Raw genomic sequence first — 17,675 nt, forward strand, 5'->3', positions numbered from 1 at the left:
CTATGGAACCCTATCCCCTATATAGTGTACTACTTTAGACCAGAGCCCTATGGAACCCCTATTCCCTATATAGTGCACTACTTTAGACCAGAGCCCTATGGAACCCTATCCCCTATATAGTGTACTACTTTAGACCAGAGCCCTATGGAACCCCTATTCCCTATATAGTGTACTACTTTAGACCAGAGCCCTATGGAACCCTATTCCCTATATATAGTGCACTACTTTAGACCAGAGCCCTATTCCCTATATAGTGCACTACTTTAGACCAGAGCCCTATGGAACCCCTATTCCCTATATAGTGCACTACTTTAGACCAGAGCCCTATGGAACCCTATTCCCTATATAGTGCACTACTTTAGACCAGAGCCCTATGGAACCCTATTCCCTATATAGTGCACTACTTTAGACCAGAGCCCTATGGAACCTTATTCCCTATATATAGTTGGCTACTTTAGACCAGAGCCCTATAGAACCCTATTCCCTATATAGTGCACTACTTTAGACCAGAGCCCTATGGAACCCTATTCCCTATATAGTGCACTACTTTAGACCAGAGCCCTATGGAACCCTATTCCCTATATAGTGCACTACTTTAGACCAGAGCCCTATGGAACCCTATTCCCTATATAGTGCACTACTTTAGACCAGAGCCCTATGGAACCCTATTCCCTATATATAGTTGGCTACTTTAGACCAGAGCCCTATAGAACCCTATTCCCTATATAGTGCACTACTTTAGACCAGAGCCCTATGGCACCCTATTCCCTATATAGTGCACTACTTTAGACCAGGGCCCTATGGAACCCTATTCCCTATATAGTGCACTACTTTAGACCAGAGCCCTATGGAACCCTATTCCCTATATAGTGCACTACTTTAGACCAGAGCCCTATGGAAACCTATTCCCTATATAGTGCACTACTTTAGACCAGAGCCCTATAGAACCCTATTCCCTATATAGTGCACTACTTTAGACCAGAGCCCTATGGAACCCTATTCCCTATATAGTGCACTACTTTAGACCAGAGCCCTATGGAACCCTATCCCCTATATAGTGTACTACTTTAGACCAGAGCCCTATGGAACCCCTATTCCCTATATAGTGCACTACTTTAGACCAGAGCCCTATGGAACCCTATCCCCTATATAGTGTACTACTTTAGACCAGAGCCCTATGGAACCCCTATTCCCTATATAGTGTACTACTTTAGACCAGAGCCCTATGGAACCCTATTCCCTATATATAGTGCACTACTTTAGACCAGAGCCCTATTCCCTATATAGTGCACTACTTTAGACCAGAGCCCTATGGAACCCCTATTCCCTATATAGTGCACTACTTTAGACCAGAGCCCTATGGAACCCTATTCCCTATATAGTGCACTACTTTAGACCAGAGCCCTATGGAACCCTATTCCCTATATAGTGCACTACTTTAGACCAGAGCCCTATGGAACCCTATTCCCTATATAGTGCACTACTTTAGACCAGAGCCCTATGGAACATATAGTGCACTACTTTAGACCAGAGCCCTATGGAACCCTATCCCCTATATAGTGTACTACTTTAGACCAGAGCCCTATGGAACCCCTATTCCCTATATAGTGCACTACTTTAGACCAGAGCCCTATGGAACCCTATCCCCTATATAGTGTACTACTTTAGACCAGAGCCCTATGGAACCCCTATTCCCTATATAGTGCACTACTTTAGACCAGAGCCCTATGGAACCCTATTCCCTATATAGTGCACTACTTTAGACCAGAGCCCTATGGAACCCTATTCCCTATATAGTGCACTACTTTAGACCAGAGCCCTATGGAACCCTATTCCCTATATAGTGCACTACTTTAGACCAGAGCCCTATGGAACCCTATTCCCTATATAGTGCACTACTTTAGACCAGAGCCCTATGGAACCTTATTCCCTATATATAGTTGGCTACTTTAGACCAGAGCCCTATAGAACCCTATTCCCTATATAGTGCACTACTTTAGACCAGAGCCCTATGGAACCCTATTCCCTATATAGTGCACTACTTTAGACCAGAGCCCTATGGAACCCTATTCCCTATATAGTGCACTACTTTAGACCAGAGCCCTATGGAACCCTATTCCCTATATAGTGCACTACTTTAGACCAGAGCCCTATGGAACCCTATTCCCTATATATAGTTGGCTACTTTAGACCAGAGCCCTATAGAACCCTATTCCCTATATAGTGCACTACTTTAGACCAGAGCCCTATGGCACCCTATTCCCTATATAGTGCACTACTTTAGACCAGGGCCCTATGGAACCCTATTCCCTATATAGTGCACTACTTTAGACCAGAGCCCTATGGAACCCTATTCCCTATATAGTGCACTACTTTAGACCAGAGCCCTATGGAACCCTATTCCCTATATAGTGCACTACTTTAGACCAGAGCCCTATAGAACCCTATTCCCTATATAGTGCACTACTTTAGACCAGAGCCCTATGGAACCCTATTCCCTATATAGTGCACTACTTTAGACCAGAGCCCTATGGAACCCTATCCCCTATATAGTGTACTACTTTAGACCAGAGCCCTATGGAACCCCTATTCCCTATATAGTGCACTACTTTAGACCAGAGCCCTATGGAACCCTATCCCCTATATAGTGTACTACTTTAGACCAGAGCCCTATGGAACCCCTATTCCCTATATAGTGTACTACTTTAGACCAGAGCCCTATGGAACCCTATTCCCTATATATAGTGCACTACTTTAGACCAGAGCCCTATTCCCTATATAGTGCACTACTTTAGACCAGAGCCCTATGGAACCCCTATTCCCTATATAGTGCACTACTTTAGACCAGAGCCCTATGGAACCCTATTCCCTATATAGTGCACTACTTTAGACCAGAGCCCTATGGAACCCTATTCCCTATATAGTGCACTACTTTAGACCAGAGCCCTATGGAACCCTATTCCCTATATAGTGCACTACTTTAGACCAGAGCCCTATGGAACATATAGTGCACTACTTTAGACCAGAGCCCTATGGAACCCTATCCCCTATATAGTGTACTACTTTAGACCAGAGCCCTATGGAACCCCTATTCCCTATATAGTGCACTACTTTAGACCAGAGCCCTATGGAACCCTATCCCCTATATAGTGTACTACTTTAGACCAGAGCCCTATGGAACCCCTATTCCCTATATAGTGCACTACTTTAGACCAGAGCCCTATGGAACCTGTTGACCGTGTAGTATTTTACCGTACCTGTTGACCGTGTAGTATTTTACCGTACCTGTTGACCGTGTAGTATTTTACCGTACCTGTTGACCGTGTAGTATTTTACCGTACCTGTTGACCGTGTAGTATTTAACCACACCTGTTGACCGTGTAGTATTTTACCGTACCTGTTGACCGTGTAGTATTTTACCTGTTGACCGTGTAGTATTTTACCGTACCTGTTGACCATGTAGTATTTTACCTGTTGACCGTGTAGTATTTTACCTGTTGACCGTGTAGTATTTTACCGTACCTGTTGACCGTGTAGTATTTTACCGTACCTGTTGACCGTGTAGTATTTTACCGTACCTGTTGACCATGTAGTATTTTACCGTACCTGTTGACCGTGTAGTATTTTACCGTACTTGTTGACCGTGTCATATTTAATTACACCTGTTGACCGTGTAGTATTTTACCGTACCTGTTGACCGTGTAGTATTTTACCGTACCTGTTGACCGTGTTGTATTTTACCTGTTGACCGTGTAGTATTTTACCTGTTGACCGTGTAGTATTTTACCGTACCTGTTGACCGTGTAGTATTTTACCGTACCTGTTGACCGTGTAGTATTTTACCTGTTGACCGTGTAGTATTTTACCGTACCTGTTGACCGTGTAGTATTTTACCGTACCTGTTGACCGTGTAGTATTTTACCGTACCTGTTGACCGTGTAGTATTTTACCTGTTGACCGTGTAGTATTTTACCGTACCTGTTGACCGTGTAGTATTTTACCGTACCTGTTGACCATGTAGTATTTTACCGTACCTGTTGACCATGTAGTATTTTACCACACCTGTTGACCGTGTAGTATTTTACCTGTTGACCGTGTAGTATTTTACCTGTTGACCATGTAGTATTTTACCGTACCTGTTGACCGTGTAGTATTTTACCGTACCTGTTGACCGTGTAGTATTTTACCTGTTGACCATGTAGTATTTTACCGTACCTGTTGACCGTGTAGTATTTTACCTGTTGACCATGTAGTATTTTACCGTACCTGTTGACCGTGTAGTATTTTACCTGTTGACCATGTAGTATTTTACCGTACCTGTTGACCGTGTAGTATTTTACCGTACCTGTTGACCGTGTAGTATTTTACCGTACCTGTTGACCGTGTAGTATTTTACCTGTTGACCATGTAGTATTTTACCGTACCTGTTGACCGTGTAGTATTTTACCGTACCTGTTGACCGTGTAGTATTTTACCTGTTGACCATGTAGTATTTTACCGTACCTGTTGACCGTGTAGTATTTTACCGTACCTGTTGACCGTGTAGTATTTTACCGTACCTGTTGACCGTGTAGTATTTTACCGTACCTGTTGACCGTGTAGTATTTTACCGTACCTGTTGACCGTGTAGTATTTTACCGTACCTGTTGACCGTGTAGTATTTTACCGTACCTGTTGACCGTGTAGTATTTTACCTGTTGACCGTGTAGTATTTTACCGTACCTGTTGACCGTGTAGTATTTTACCTGTTGACCGTGTAGTATTTTACCGTACCTGTTGACCGTGTATTATTTTACCGTACCTGTTGACCGTGTCATATTTAATTACACCTGTTGACCGTGTAGTATTTTACCGTACTTGTTGACCGTGTAGTATTTTACCGTACCTGTTGACCGTGTATTATTTTACCGTACCTGTTGACCGTGTCATATTTAATTACACCTGTTGACCGTGTAGTATTTTACCGTACCTGTTGACCGTGTAGTATTTTACCGTACCTGTTGACCGTGTTGTATTTTACCTGTTGACCGTGTAGTATTTTACCTGTTGACCGTGTAGTATTTTACCGTACCTGTTGACCGTGTAGTATTTTACCGTACCTGTTGACCGTGTAGTATTTTACCGTACCTGTTGACCGTGTAGTATTTTACCGTACCTGTTGACTGTGTCGTATTTTACCGTACCTGTTGACCGTGTCCTGGGAGTAGTAGATGCCGTAGGTCTGGACAGTTCCTCTGGTCTCCTGCGGGGGGCGCCAGCTGAGGCGAACAAAACGGCTGGACACGAGGACAGGGGCCACGTCACGGGGAGCAGAGGGGAGGAGGACACCTGAGCTGGGGACAACTGGTGGGGGAGGAGAGGAGTAAGTCAGAGAAGTAGGGGACTCAGGGCTAGGGACCTGAGGAGCTGGTGTTGGGCTGGCTACTGGTTCTAGGTAGGTATGTTAGTTATTTAGGAAGGAGGGAGGGAGGGAGGGAGGGAGGGAGGGAGGGAGGGAGGGAGGAAGGGAGGGAGGGAGGGAGGGAGGGAGGGAGGGAGGGAGGGAGGGAGGGAGGGAGGGAGGGAGGGAGGGAGGGAGGGAGGGAGGGAGGGAGGGAGGAAGGGAGGTCAGGGGGAAGGAGGAAGGGAGGTCAGGGGGAAGGAGGAAGGGAGGTCAGGGGGAAGGAGGAAGGGAGGTCAGGGGGAAGGAGGAAGGGCGGGAGGGAGGGAGGAAGGAAGGAAGGAAGGAAGGGCAGGAAGGTGGGAGGGAGGGAGGGAGGGCAGAAAGGAAGGAAGGTGGGAGGGAGGGCGGTAGGAAGGAAGGAAGGAAGGAAGGCAGGGAGGGAGGGAGGGAGGGAGGGAGGGAGGGAGGGAGGGAGGGAGGGATTTAATAAAACAACAAGAGCATGACCAATGGAATGAGAAGATAAGGAAAGAAAGGAAGGCCGTGAAGAAAAGAAGATCACAGACAAGAAAAGGGAATCAGTATTCTCAGTTATAGATAGATCATTGCAGTGCAGAAGAAGTGTCATACAGAAGCAGTCAGAGAGAGAGTGGGAGATAGAGAGAGAGAGAGAGAGAGAGAGAGAGAGAGAGAGAGAGAGAGAGAGAGAGAAAGAGAGTTTACAGATAAGTAGCTTCATTTTTGGCGGTGGTTATAGCATTGTATGTTTGTGGCAAGATGCATGGATGGATCTGAAGTCATGTATGTTCAAGTGACGATATCGGACAAGTTCAGAGAGCCATGCCATCATGTTTGTTTGACATCAATGCATTACTGTGTCAAAAACATGGTATCGGACAGGGATAAATGGCCTAACAAAATGGCCTAACAAAATGGCCTAACAAAATGGCCTAACAAATTGGCCTAACAAAATGGTCTAACAAAATGGCCTAACAAATTAGCCTACCAAAATTTGCCTACCAAAATGTCCTACCAAATTGTCCTAACAAAATGTCCTAACAAATTGGCCTAACAAATTGGCCTAACAAAATGGCCTAACAAAATGGCCTAACATGGCCTAACCATAACCAACATATTTTCTATTTTATCCCTGTAGAGGAAACATGGGTAGCGTGAATCCTTCAACACTGGGATCTCTGAATACTGTGGTTAGACACACTACGAATCAGGCCGTGACAGTACCCAATGTCTGTCAAATCAAATCACATGTTATTGGTCACATACACATATTTATCAGATGTTATTGCGGGTGTAGTGAAATGCTTGTGTTTCTAGCTCTAACAGTACAGTAATATCTAACTAAATGCTTGTGTTTCTAGCTCCAACAGTACAGTAGTATCTAACTAAATGCTTGTGTTTCTAGCTCCAACAGTACAGTAATATCTAACTAAATGCTTGTGTTTCCAGCTCCAACAGTACAGTAGTATCTAACTAAATGCTTGTGTTTCTAGCTCCAACAGTACAGTAATATCTAACTAAATGCTTGTGTTTCTAGCTCCAACAGTGCAGTAATATCTAACTAAATGCTTGTGTTTCTAGCTCCAACAGTGCAGTAATATCTAACTAAATGCTTGTGTTCCTAGCTCCAACAGTGCAGTAATATCTAACTAAATGCTTGTGTTCCCAGCTCCAACAGTGCAGTAATATCTAACTAAATGCTTGTGTTTCTAGCTCCAACAGTACAGTAATATCTAACTAAATGCTTGTGTTTCTAGCTCCAACAGTGCAGTAATATCTAACTAAATGCTTGTGTTCCTAGCTCCAACAGTGCAGTAATATCTAACTAAATGCTTGTGTTCCCAGCTCCAACAGTGCAGTAATATCTAACTAAATGCTTGTGTTTCTAGCTCCAACAGTGCAGTAATATCTAACTAAATGCTTGTGTTTCTAGCTCCAACAGTACAGTAGTATCTAACTAAATGTGTGTGTTTCTAGCTCCAACAGTGCAGTAATATCTAACTAAATGCTTGTGTTTCTAGCTCCAACAGTGCAGTAATATCTAACTAAATGCTTGTGTTCCCAGCTCCAACAGTAATATCTAACTAAATGCTTGTGTTTCTAGCTCCAACAGTACAGTAGTATCTAACTAAATGCTTGTGTTTCTAGCTCCAACAGTGCAGTAATATCTAACTAAATGCTTGTGTTTCTAGCTCTAACAGTGCAGTAATATCTAACTAAATGCTTGTGTTTCTAGCTCCAACAGTGCAGTAATATCTAACTAAATGCTTGTGTTTCTAGCTCTAACAGTGCAGTAATATCTAACTAAATGCTTGTGTTTCTAGCTCCAACAGTACAGTAATATCTAACTAAATGCTTGTGTTTCTAGCTCCAACAGTAGTATCTAACTAAATGCTTGTGTTTCTAGCTCCAACAGTGCAGTAATATCTAACTAAATGCTTGTGTTCTAGCTCCAACAGTACAGTAATATCTAACTAAATGCTTGTGTTCCCAGCTCCAACAGTGCAGTAATATCTAACTAAATGCTTGTGTTCCCAGCTCCAACAGTACAGTAATATCTAACTAAATGCTTGTGTTTCTAGCTCCAACAGTAATATCTAACTAAATGCTTGTGTTTCTAGCTCCAACAGTAATATCTAACTAAATGCTTGTGTTCTAGCTCCAACAGTACAGTAATATCTAACTAAATGCTTGTGTTTCTAGCTCCAACTGTGCAGTAGCATCTAACAATTCACAACAATAAACACACATCTTTTTTAAGAAATATATAAATATTAGGATGAACAATGTCAGAGTGGTATTGACTAAATACAGTAGAATAGAATACAGTATATACATATGAGATGAGTAAAGCAGAATGTAAACATTATTAAAGTGACTAGTGTTCCATTATTAAAGTGACCAGTGATTCCACGTCTATGTATATAGAGCAGCAGCCTCTAAGGTGCAGGGTTGAGTAACCAGGTGGAAGCCGGCTAGTGATAGCTATTTAACAATCTGATGGCCTTGAGATAGAAGCTGTTTTTCAGTGTCTCGGTCCCAGCTTTGATGTACCTGTACTGACCTCACCTTCTGGATGATAGCGGGGTGAACAGGCAGTGGCACGTGTGGTTGTTGTCCTTGATGATCTTTTTGGCCTTCCTGTGACATTGGGTGGTGTAGGTGTCCTGGAGGGCAGGTAGTTTGCCCCCGGTGATGTGTTGTGCTGACCGCACCACCCTCTGGAGAGCCTTAAGGTTGTGGGCGGTGTAATTGCCGTACAAGGCGGTGATACAGCCCGACAGGATGCTCTCAATTGTGCATCTGTAAAAGTTTGTGAGGGTCTTAGGGGGCAAGACAATTTCTTTAGCCTCCTGAGGTTGAAAGGTGATATTGCACCTTCTTCCCCATACTGTCTGTGTGGGTGGACCATTTCAGATCGTCAGTAATGTGTACGCAGAGGAACTTGAAGCTTTCCACCTTCTCCACTGCGGTCACGTCGATGTGGATAGGGGGGCTGCTCCCTCTGATGTTTCCTGAAGTCCACCATCAACTCCTTTGTTTTGTTGACGTTGAGGGATAAGTTATTTTCCTAAATGCTGTGCTGTGCTGTGCTGTGCTGTGCTAGTTAGTCTTTGTCTGTAGTAACTGAGGCAGGGAGCTCATATGTTTTTCTCACCTCTGATAACGCTCTGATGCAGAAATAGTAATGTCACACAACACCAACCTCACACACACACACATATACACACACACACACACACACACACACACACACACACACACACACACACACACACACACACACACACACACACACACACACACACTGGTTATATACACCAGCCCATGACACACACACTGGGCAATGACAAACACACACACCAGCCTCACAGCCTAACACACATCGTCACCAGGGAATGAGTGTTATGGCCAAACTAACCCTGTTAACTCACTGAAGAACAGTGGACACTGTCTTTATAGAAAATATCTCTGAAAAGACCCCTACTTGGCAACTCTTTTAGGATGTATATATGTCCAAAACACCCCGAGATAAAGGTCAGGGGTCAGGGGTCATCCTGTGGATAATCTTTAAGGTCAGGAGTTCATCCTGTGGATATTCTATAAGGTCAGGGGTCAGGGGTTCATCCTGTGGATATTCTATAAGGTCAGGGGTCAGGGGTTTATCCTGTGGATATTCTATAAGGTCAGGGGTCAGGGGTTTATCCTGTGGATATTCTATAAGGTCAGGGGTCAGGGGTTCATCCTGTGGATATTCTATAAGGTCAGGGGTCAGGGGTTCATCCTGTGGATATTCTATAAGGTCAGGGGTCAGGGGTTCATCCTGTGGATATTCTATAAGGTCAGGGGTCAGGGGTTCATCCTGTGGATATTCTATAAGGTCAAGGGGTCAGGGGTTCATCCTGTGGATATTCTATAAGGTCAGGGGTCAGGGGTTCATCCTGTGGATATTCTATAAGGTCAGGGGTCAGGGGTTTATCCTGTGGATATTCTATAAGGTCAGGGGTCAGGGGTTTATCCTGTGGATATTCTATAAGGTCAGGGGTCAGGGGTTCATCCTGTGGATATTCTATAAGGTCAGGGGTCAGGGGTTCATCCTGTGGATATTCTATAAGGTCAGGGGTCAGGGGTTCATCCTGTGGATATTCTTTAAGGTCAGGGGTCAGGGGTTTATCCTGTGGATATTCTTTAAGGTCAGGGGTCAGGGGTTCATCCTGTGGATAATCTTTAAGGTCAGGAGTTCATCCTGTGGATATTCTATAAGGTCAGGGGTCAGGGGTTCATCCTGTGGATATTCTATAAGGTCAGGGGTCAGGGGTTCATCCTGTGGATATTCTATAAGGTCAGGGGTCAGGGGTTCATCCTGTGGATATTCTTTAAGGTCAAGGGTCAGGGGTCCATCCTGTGGATATTCTATAAGGTCAGGGGTCAGGGGTTCATCCTGTGGATATTCTATAAGGTCAGGGGTCAGGGGTTCATCCTGTGGATATTCTATAAGGTCAGGGGTCAGGGGTTCATCCTGTGGATATTCTATAAGGTCAGGGGTCAGGGGTTCATCCTGTGGATATTCTATAAGGTCAGGGGTCAGGGGTTTATCCTGTGGATATTCTATAAGGTCAGGGGTCAGGGGTTCATCCTGTGGATATTCTATAAGGTCAGGAGTTCATCCTGTGGATATTCTTTAAGGTCAGGGGTCAGGGGTTCATCCTGTGGATATTCTATAAGGTCAGGGGTCAGGGGTTCATCCTGTGGATATTCTATAAGGTCAGGGGTCAGGGGTTCATCCTGTGGATATTCTATAAGGTCAGGGGTCAGGGGTTCATCCTGTGGATATTCTTTAAGGTCAGGGGTCAGGGGTCATCCTGTGGATATTCTATAAGGTCAGGGGTCAGGGGTTCATCCTGTGGATATTCTATAAGGTCAGGGGTCAGGGGTTCATCCTGTGGATATTCTTTAAATGCTTTGTCTTGTACAGTACAGTACGTCAATACTCTGCAACAGCTGCTAGAGTGCTATACTTGCATCCTAAACGGCACCCTATTCCCTTTATAGTGCACTACTTTTGACCAGGGCCCATAGTGAACTATGTACATGGGGGATAGTATTCAATTTGGGATACACACCTAGACCGCTCCACTGCACTGAAACCCCACACATCCCACTTTGGGAGTAGCACCATTAGCCTAGCCTTCTCTGTGGGGAAGGGGGAAGGAAGGCCAAGCCCTAAATCTCACCCTATTATATACATAGGGCAATACTTTTGACCATGGCCCATATAGCACTATGTAGAGAACAGAGTGCCATTTGGGACGGAGACGAAGAGGGTAGAGGGGGAGTGCTGTCAAAGGCTTAATCCATTTTCAAATTTTCGGGTTTTTAAAAGCGCTTCAGCGAGAAAGTCAATTTTTCAGACCTGCCACCTGCAAAGACTTTCACGCCATTGGTAAAAGCCAATAGACAAAGTGTAAGGTAACGGAGGGTGCAGTGCACACACAAACAGTGATACTAAGTACAGAAAGAAGTGCATTTATAGAGTATGAATCACTGCACTTACAGACACGTTGAGAAAAATCCCTGCCTTGTTAAGTCTACATGTACCCTGCCTTGTTAAGTCTACATGTACCCTGCCTTGTTAAGTCTACATGTACCCTGCCTTGTTAAGTCTACATGTACCCTGCCTTGTTAAGTCTACATGTACCCTGCCTTGTTAAGTCTACATGTACCCTGCCTTGTTAAGTCTACATGTTTCCTGCCTTGTTAAGTCTACATGTACCCTGCCTTGCCAAGTCTACATGTACCCTGCCTTGTTAAGTCTACATGTTTCCTGCCTTGTTAAGTCTACATGTACCCTGCCTTGTTAAGTCTACATGTACCCTGCCTTGTTAAGTCTACATGTACCCTGCCTTGTTAAGTCTACATGTACCCTGCCTTGTTAAGTCTACATGTACCCTGCCTTGTTAAGTCTACATGTACCCTGCCTTGTTAAGTCTACATGTTTCCTGCCTTGTTAAGTCTACATGTACCCTGCCTTGTTAAGTCTACATGTATCCTGCCTTCTTAAGTCTACATTTACCCTGCCTTGTTAAGTCTACATGTTTCCTGCCTTGTTAAGTCTACATGTTTCCTGCCATGCTAAGTCTACATGCACCCTGCCTTGTTAAGTCTACATGTACCCTACCTTGTTAAGTCTACATGTTTCCTGCCTTGTTAAGTCTACATGTACCCTGCCTTGTTAAGTCTACATGCAACCTGCCTTGTTAAGTCTACATGTACCCTACCTTGTTAAGTCTAAATGTACCCTGCCTTGTTAAGTCTACATGTACCCTGCCTTGTTAAGTCTACATGTACCCTGCCTTGTTAAGTCTACATGTACCCTGCCTTGTTAAGTCTACATGTTTCCTGCCTTGTTAAGTCTACATGTACCCTGCCTTGTTAAGTCTACATGTACCCTGCCTTGTTAAGTCTACATGTACCCTGCCTTGTTAAGTCTACATGTACCCTGCCTTGTTAAGTCTACATGTATCCTGCCTTCTTAAGTCTACATTTACCCTGCCTTGTTAAGTCTACATGTTTCCTGCCTTGTTAAGTCTACATGTTTCCTGCCATGCTAAGTCTACATGTACTCTGCCTTGTTAAGTCTACATGTTTCCTGCCTTGTTAAGTCTACATGTTTCCTGCCTTGTTAAGTCTACATGTATCCTGCCTTGTTAAGTCTACATGTTTCCTGCCTTGTTAAGTCTACATGTACCCTGCCTTGTTAAGTCTACTTGTACCCTGCCTTGTTAAGTCTACATGTACCCTGCCTTGTTAAGTCTACTTGTACCCTGCCTTGTTAAGTCTACATGTACCCTGCCTTGCTATGTCTACATGTTTCTCTCAGAACAGAATGTACAGTCAGCTACTGGCTGCATCTGGAAAGGGACACTACTCCTTATATATTGCACTACTTTTGAACAGAGCCCTATGGGCCCTGGCTAAATGTAGTGCACTATAAATAGGGCTTAGGGTGCCATTGAAGACAGTCAGTGAATGACCTCTATGGTTTAAACCAAATATGTGTCTCTGTTCTCCATGCTCCAGGTAGTTTAACAGTCTCTGGTTCAGTTAAAGGGTTCATTAGACATGCATCATTACTAGAGGAATACCTCAGCACCACACCCACCACCACCCCCACCACCACCCCCACGTTCCCTCCAGCCCAGACCCCGTCTGACATACCCCCCACTACCCCCACGTTCCCTCCAGCCCAGACCCCGTCTGACATACCCCCCACTACCCCCACGTTCCCTCCAGCCCAGACCCCGTCTGATATACCCCCCCACCACCCCAACGTTCCCTCCAGCCCAGACCCCGTCTGACATACCCCCCACTACCCCCACGTTCCCTCCAGCCCAGGCCCCGTCTGACATACCATAATGTATGGTCATGTAGTAAAAAAACATGTGTAGTACGTGAACATGTTTATAGGTTGATCTGTGGCGAGACACAGACAGATGGCTTTCCTGATGACCCCTCCATCATCCACTGAACAAGAAGAGGAATGGCTCCGTCCAAAACGGCCACCCTTTTTCCTATGTAGGGCACTACACAACAAACAAAGTGGACAGTTCCATTGACCAGCATCCATCTCCATTCATCCAAATCCCAGTGCTATTTCAGACCAGTCTCTCTCTCTCTCTCTCTCTCTCTCTCTCTCTCTCTCTCTCTCTCTCTCTCTCTCTCTCTCTCTCTCTCTCTCTCCCCTCCCCACCATGCTTAAGCCATACCTCTCTCTCTCTCTCTCTCTCTCTCTCTCTCTCTCTCTCTCGTTGATTAGCTGTATTTTCGGTTAGTGACGCCTAATGAGCCTCAGCCTGGTTCACATCAAACACATGATAACTGGAGCACTCGTTGTGTTTTACCTCCCAGTACTCCAGTTCTGATGGTGCTGGAGTGGGGTGGACAGTTTACACAGCCTGCTGCAATTGCACTGTGGACGCTTGTTAGACTCCTGGTGCGCGTGTGTGCGTGTGTGTGTGTGTGTGTGTGTGTGTGTGTGTGTGTGTGTGTGTGTGTGTGTGTGTGTGTGTGTGTGTGTGTGTGTGTGTGTGTGTGTGCGCGTGCGTGTGTGTGTGTGTGTTCCTGCGTGCGTTGTGTGTGTGTGTCCACTTGAGTGCCAGGACTAATGCCAACTTCGGACTTGTTTTCAATAATTTGCAGGGCTCATTTCATGGGCAAGAAGTAAACACTCTAATAACAAATACCGATCCAGTTAATTTGGTACCGTACAGCCACCAATTGTTCATTTGAAATTAGTGCATATCTACGCTCTTAAAGAAGTGTTTAAATTATATATTTATTTTTTAGCCTTTGATTACAAGTTATATCATCTTAAAATCATTAGCATACCTGCATTTTTTGTTTGTATTTGTATTTAGTATGGATCCCCTTTAGCACCTGCCAAGGCAGCAGCTACTCTTCCTGGGGTTTATTATGGATCCCCATTAGTTCCTGCCAAGGCAGCAGCTACTCTTCCTGGGGTTTATTATGGATCCCCATTAGTTCCTGCCAAGGCAGCAGCTACTCTTCCTGGGGTTTATTATGGATCCCCATTAGTTCCTGCCAAGGCAGCAGCTACTCTTCCTGGGGTTTATTATGGATCCCCATTAGTTCCTGCCAAGGCAGCAGCTACTCTTCCTGGGGTTTATTATGGATCCCCATTAGTTCCTGCCAAGGCAGCAGCTACTCTTCCTGGGGTTTATTATGGATCCCCATTAGTTCCTGCCAAGGCAGCAGCTACTCTTCCTGGGGTTTATTATGGATCCCCCATTAGTTCCTGTCAAGGCAGCAGCTACTAGTTCTGGGGTCCAGCAACATGTAGGTCGTTATACAATATATTCACAACACATTAAGTGTGTGCTCTCAGGCCAGTACTCTACTACCACATCTCTACAATACAAAATCCATGTATACGTGTATGTTATCAGTTGAACTGATCTCTGTTGATTAACCTTTTACTGCGCTGGGTTAAATCAGGGTGACACAGAGTGTTTCTTCTGTAGTCTTAAACAAATCTACTTTGTAACAGAAGTATCCACTTCACACACACAGTTATGGGTTTAAAATAAAGAAGAACCCTGTACAATATCAGATATAGAGTTCAGATGTATTACATTATGAGTTTTCATCCCAATATTACACTTTATATACATCACAGAAGACTGAAATGTAACAAAACCGTTTGAGATAGAAACACTGGATTTTGGGCCGCTTTAAAAAAAAATGATGTTTATTAATTATGAAACTATGAAAAATAATATTAACATTCCCCTATGAAGCCACCAGGTCATGTGACTGCAGGAAAGGACTACAACAATACTGCACTTGCTATAAGCAAACAACTACTGCTCACCGGTGACAATCATATAAAAATAAAAAAATATTTCTGTATATTTAGTGGGGGAAAAGACACTGTGTGACACTATTATGAAACAGCTTAAAAGTACGTCTGGCCAAAGGCAAAATCCTTCTCTAAAAGCCATCACCCCAGATGAAATAGGCACCTTTATATGATGAGCTCTGAGATCACAGGCTTCCCTCGGTCTTTGAATGAGACGCACCACATAGACACGACTAAGCTTTGAAATACAAAATACAAATTTGTCTGAAGTCCTTATACGTTCTTTTCAAGTTCCAGTGTTAAGAGCATCATACAAAGTGGTCATTCATATTTTAACCTACATTTTTTCAACTGTCAACATGAGAGCCATTTTGCAACTTTCAAGTGTCTCGTCTTGACAGTGTATTGACAGGAAAGAGATGAAAATGCCGTCTTGATAGGAAAGGTAGGTAGCCTAGTGGTTAGAGTGTTGCACTAGTAACCGAAAGGTTGCAAGATTGAATCCCCGAGCTGACAAGGTAAAAAGCTGTAATTCTTCCCCTGAACAAGGTAGTTAACCCCCCTGTTCCCCGGAAGGCCATCATTGAAAATAAGAATTTGTTCTTAACTGACTTGCCTAGTAAAATAAATACATTTAAAAAGAGTGAGGAAAATGTCTTGTCTTCATAGGAAAGTGATGAAAATGGTGACAGAATAACTAAGAAGACTGTATTCCAAACGTCTGCTGGAGGTGCTATGCGGTCACTCTTCACTGAGACGGTTCTCTGTCTGTCCACCCTTCACTGAGACAGTTCTCTGTCTGTCCACTCTTCACTGAGACAGTTCTCTGTCTGTCCACTCTTCACTGAGACGGTTCTCTGTCTGTCCACTCTTCACTGAGACAGTTCTCTGTCTGTCCACTCTTCACTGAGACAGTTCTCAGTCTGTCCACTCTTCACTGAGACAGTTCTCTGTATGTCCACCCTTCACTGAGACAGTTCTCTGTCTGTCCACTCTTCACTGAGACAGTTCTCTGTCTGTCCACTCTTCACTGAGACAGTTCTCTGTCTGTCCACTCTTCACTGAGACAGTTCTCTGTCTGTCCACTCTTCACTGAGACAGTTCTCAGTCTGTCCACTCTTCACTGAGACAGTTCTCTGTATGTCCACCCTTCACTGAGACAGTTCTCTGTCTGTCCACTCTTCACTGAGACAGTTCTCTGTCTGTCCACTCTTCACTGAGACAGTTCTCAGTCTGTCCACTCTTCACTGAGACAGTTCTCAGTCTGTCCACTCTTCACTGAGACAGTTCTCAGTCTGTCCACTCTTCACTGAGACAGTTCTCAGTCTGTCCACTCTTCACTGAGACAGTTCTCTGTATGTCCACTCTTCACTGAGACAGTTCTCAGTCTGTCCACTCTTCACTGAGACGGTTCTCTGTCTGTCCACTCTTCACTGAGACAGTTCTCTGTCTGTTGTGGTGGATGAACATTTAAATATTGTGTTTACTCCAAAGAGGTTTGGGTGGGTCATGCACAATAACATCTTTTTTCATTATCTACACACAGAGTGTTTTCTTTCCATTAAAATCCAGAAAACATTACCATATTAAATTGAAGAACTTTATATATGAATTACCCTAAATGTGGAGCCAGCATGCAAATATTTACAAAATAAACGCAGTTGACAGTGAGAGGACGTTTCTTTTTTTTTTTTTGCTGAGTTTATATATAAATAAACAAATAAATCATATGATGTCCCCCCCCACTTGCAAAACCAAAGTTGCGCCCCTGGGCGTAGCAGTACCTATTTTCTCAGCAATTTTGATTGATTCAACCACTTTACATTATCTGTGTCCCAAAAAGCACCCTATTCCTTACATAGAACAATACTTTTGACCAAGGCTCTATGGGCTCTGGTCTAAAGTAGTGCACTATAAGGGGAATAGTGTTCCATGGGGCTTTGGTCTAAAGTAGTGCACTATATAGGGAATAGTGTTCCATTTAGGCAGGGGTCCATTATACTTGGTTTTCGGTGGATGATGAAGGGGTCGTTGGGAAGGCCTTCTATCATAGATACAATCAATTAGTGAACCTGCTATACAACGGAGTGCCTGTCAGCTTTATAAAATGACCCTCCACCTCCTCTCGATTAATACAAGAGGACATCTCAGAAACATTACAGTGATACAGTCGAAGACTGAGGGAATAATTTCCTCTTGTCACTACCCCCACTACCACTATGGCTGGAGGGCTGCTAGACAATGTGGAGTTTGTCATAGTCTATAACCAAGCTCCAGGAAGAATATGTTTTTAATGGAAGGCGAGAGAGAGAGAGAGAGAGAGAGAGAGAGAGAGAGAGAGAGAGAGAGAGAGAAGAGAGAGAGAGAGAGAGCGAGAGAGAGAGAGAGAGAGAG

At 44.1% G+C, this 17,675-nt stretch overlaps 1 protein-coding gene across 6 annotated transcripts in view; it reads right to left on the bottom strand.

Annotated features, from left to right (window-relative positions):
* Nucleotides 1-17,675, bottom strand: part of LOC106568544 (netrin receptor DCC) — a 597,715-nt gene that overhangs the window by 228,875 nt on the left and 351,165 nt on the right. For 4 of the 6 annotated variants that reach the window (XM_045692661.1, XM_045692664.1, XM_045692659.1 and 1 more), the window contains exon 8: nt 5,184-5,430. In XM_045692661.1, coding sequence (XP_045548617.1) covers nt 5,184-5,430 — 247 coding nt within the window. The remainder of the gene's footprint in view (nt 1-5,183; nt 5,431-17,675) is intronic. The other 2 variants (XM_045692663.1, XM_045692662.1) reach the window with 1 other exon arrangement.

The sequence above is a fragment of the Salmo salar genome, chromosome ssa13, assembly GCF_905237065.1.
Source record: "Salmo salar chromosome ssa13, Ssal_v3.1, whole genome shotgun sequence".
In the NCBI taxonomy this organism is placed as follows: Eukaryota; Metazoa; Chordata; class Actinopteri; order Salmoniformes; family Salmonidae; genus Salmo; species Salmo salar.